The following is a 2,970-nucleotide window of genomic DNA, read 5'->3' as shown; positions in this document are numbered from 1 at the left end:
ACTTCTCTGACTACTTCTCCATCACTTGCGAAGTTCAGAGCGGATCTCAAGACCCATCTGTTTTCAAAATTCATTGAGGAGCGCTGTTGAACATCGCGGAAATAGCGCTTTATAAGCTAATTGATTGATTGTTGATTGATTGAGAGTTAAAAGCTTAACTTAAGGAATAGAGTGTAGAATCAAAAAGATTATAGTAGAGCAAGTTACAATAATCAATCCTAGATAAGACTACCGAAGTAACAAGAAGGAAAAGAGTAGGATCATCAAGAAAAGGCAAAAGTTTTTTATTCTACGTAGATAAAAGTAAGAATTTCTTGCAACACTATTAATCTGAGAAAAAAAAACATACTAAAATCAAAGATAAAGTCTAGACCACGAAACTTGTGAGACATATCAAGAGTTTTAGAATCAGGTAAGATAATGGGAGGAATAGTAATAGAGTGTTTAGATTTATTAAAACAAATTAATTCAAATTTAGATAGATTAAGTTTAAGATACACAGAGTCAGACCAAGCGATAATTGAAGAAAGACAAAGAGACAGATTATGAAGAACACTATTGAAATTAGATGGATTAGATGAAGCGTATCAGGTATTACATTATTATTCAGTAGTCACGTGAAATTTAAAAAAAATTAACGAGTGGACTAAGTATGGAGCCACGAATAACAAAATTGAACAAGATATGTATCAATATATTAATGAACAATATAATGACATTCATATGATATTCATATATAAAATTTTATATTAATATAAATAAATAGAAATTGTCTGCATTCTAGCATTGGTCAAATTCAAACTTTTTCAAACTTATAATAAAACAATTTTTTGCAGTTCTGTTGATATGAGTTGAAAAATCAGAAAAATTAATTTTATGGTATAAAACTCTATATCGTATTCTATGGTTTCATCAAGATCAAACTTTATTTAAAAGTGAATGTAATATTTTTTCCATTTCAATTGAGTGCATTCTTAAAAGTACAGTCATTACACATGTATATATATATATGAATTATAAACTAGCGACTAATATTTGTTTCCGATTGAACAACCAAGCTTTCAGTTATAGCAAGCAGTTGAACAACAATGATGAACATGACACGACTAACGGAAACTTTCACGTTGGATGAAATAACATATACAACACATACATAAAACTCAAATTTTGATTAGTGTACGATTACAAACTGGAAGCTATTATACTGTTCAAAAATATTTTCAACAAATTCAACAATTCAAAAAAACAATTTCATAGCGTTGTAATTTTGTAAATTTCAACACCACTGAAAACCTCTCACTAATTTAGCCATATTACTTCATTATTGTACTTTTGACCTTGCTACGCTGTGTACTTTGACTCTTTTGCTTCTTATCTCTATGTTTTTTTCAACTTAACTAGATTGATTTTTTTCTCAATCAATGTATTTAAAATTATAAAAATATTTTCATTCTGTGTGTATTTTCAGACCATTTCCTTTTCATTGCGAAACCAAACTTTGTAAACTAATAATGTTGTCGTATTCCATCGTTATGTATACTTTTCCGCAAAAGTAAAAATGGTTCACATATTTATTCCAGAAAAGTTTTTCAATTGTGAATAGGTGATTTCCAGTAAATAAGTAACAACTAACGATAACTGTTACTTATTAGATATCAAATTGATGACGACCGTGTTGTTGCAAAGTGACTTTTTGTATTTGTTGCTGCCAAGGTCAATGTGAATGCTACCGCGATGGAGGTAGTCTTTGCAATCTCTATCTTCGTTCCTCACACCATCACAGTACGGGTGGCAAGAATGAAAATTCATTTGAAGCATTTTTAATTTTTGCTTTTTGTTAGAATGTAAACTGTTTCTGTTGTTAGTTTGAAAGTTATTACAAGTTGAAAATCTTTTTCCACGCTCCACACAACACCTGCAACATGCAGTCATGTTTCTCCTCTTCTTACAAGCAGTTGTATGAGAGCTTGGAAAACAGCAGAGCAGGTGACAGAGTGCCGATAACAAGCATGATCTCCATGATAGCAACATCTTCTTCAGCTCCATTCGAAACTTTTGACCGGTGGCACAGTAGAGGAAAAAGTTGGAGGAGTGGTTGAGGAACATCAGCATTTCTGTGAGGGTCGAAGCTAGCAGGAGGCTACAAAAGTTATAAAAATCGATAGAAAATAATTATACAAACAAATTCAGAAGACAAACTGAAACATTAAAAGCTTTTTTGGTCTGTAATTTTATTCGAATGTTGCGATTTGTTAAAATGAAAACATTGAGCAACATTAAATCCTAATCAAAATTTGGTTGAACATGTAAAAAAAATTTCAATAACTATACTTTGCATGCGTATGTGATTGGTCATCATTGTAGATTCCAGCACCACCCTCACTGCTACTAATATTCTTTCCAAGTGCATCTTCATCTGCGCTGCCAGGTGAGGACAACAGCTCCGAATGTTTGCTGTAATTGGACCAGTAGACGAAGAGGAAGTAGATGTTCCTGGGCAGAGTCATGAGGATGAATGCGAAGGAGATTGTGAGCAACATGATACTAAGCATGCGGTTTGTTTCGTTCTGTTCCATCCTAGATGCCTGCTCAACTGATGACAATCTGCTTGCTGATTGGTGGGTTAGTTTGGCTTGGTGGCGATGCTGCGAACTGTGGAGACCACGTACTGTTGAGTGATCTGCAGATTGATGGTTGTTCGTGCTTGGGCTTAATGACGTTTCAACGGTTGAAACTGCCACTTCGCCTGGTTTTGTCGGGTTGTTGCGATGATTCTTTGATTGTCTCAGTATTCTTCTTAACAAATTGTCAGGTGGTGTTGTGCAAATAGTTTGTTCTTGTCGTTTCAGTTTAAAATGTTTGGAAATAGCATAGGAGTTTTGTTTATGTCTTAAAGTTTGTTCATCCTCCAGATTGTTTTTGATCATCACTGAAGTTTCGTTGTTTTTTGTTCCAACTTAAAAAATGAAA

At 33.3% G+C, this 2,970-nt stretch overlaps 1 protein-coding gene across 1 annotated transcript in view; it reads right to left on the bottom strand.

The window, feature by feature from the left end:
* Positions 1-866: 866 nt before the first annotated feature.
* Positions 867-2,970, bottom strand: part of HELRODRAFT_189698 (hypothetical protein) — a gene marked incomplete at its 5' end in the record, with an annotated part of 10,953 nt that continues 8,849 nt past the window's right edge. The window contains 2 exons of the mRNA XM_009032064.1: positions 867-2,140; positions 2,332-2,929. Coding sequence (XP_009030312.1) covers positions 1,642-2,140; positions 2,332-2,929 — 1,097 coding nt within the window. The 3' untranslated portion in view covers positions 867-1,641. The remainder of the gene's footprint in view (positions 2,141-2,331; positions 2,930-2,970) is intronic.

This window comes from Helobdella robusta (assembly GCF_000326865.2).
Source record: "Helobdella robusta unplaced genomic scaffold HELROscaffold_8, whole genome shotgun sequence".
NCBI classification, from domain to species: domain Eukaryota; kingdom Metazoa; phylum Annelida; class Clitellata; order Rhynchobdellida; family Glossiphoniidae; genus Helobdella; species Helobdella robusta.
Note: the sequence above shows the minus strand (reverse complement) of the source record. Positions and strands in the feature narration are given on the sequence as shown.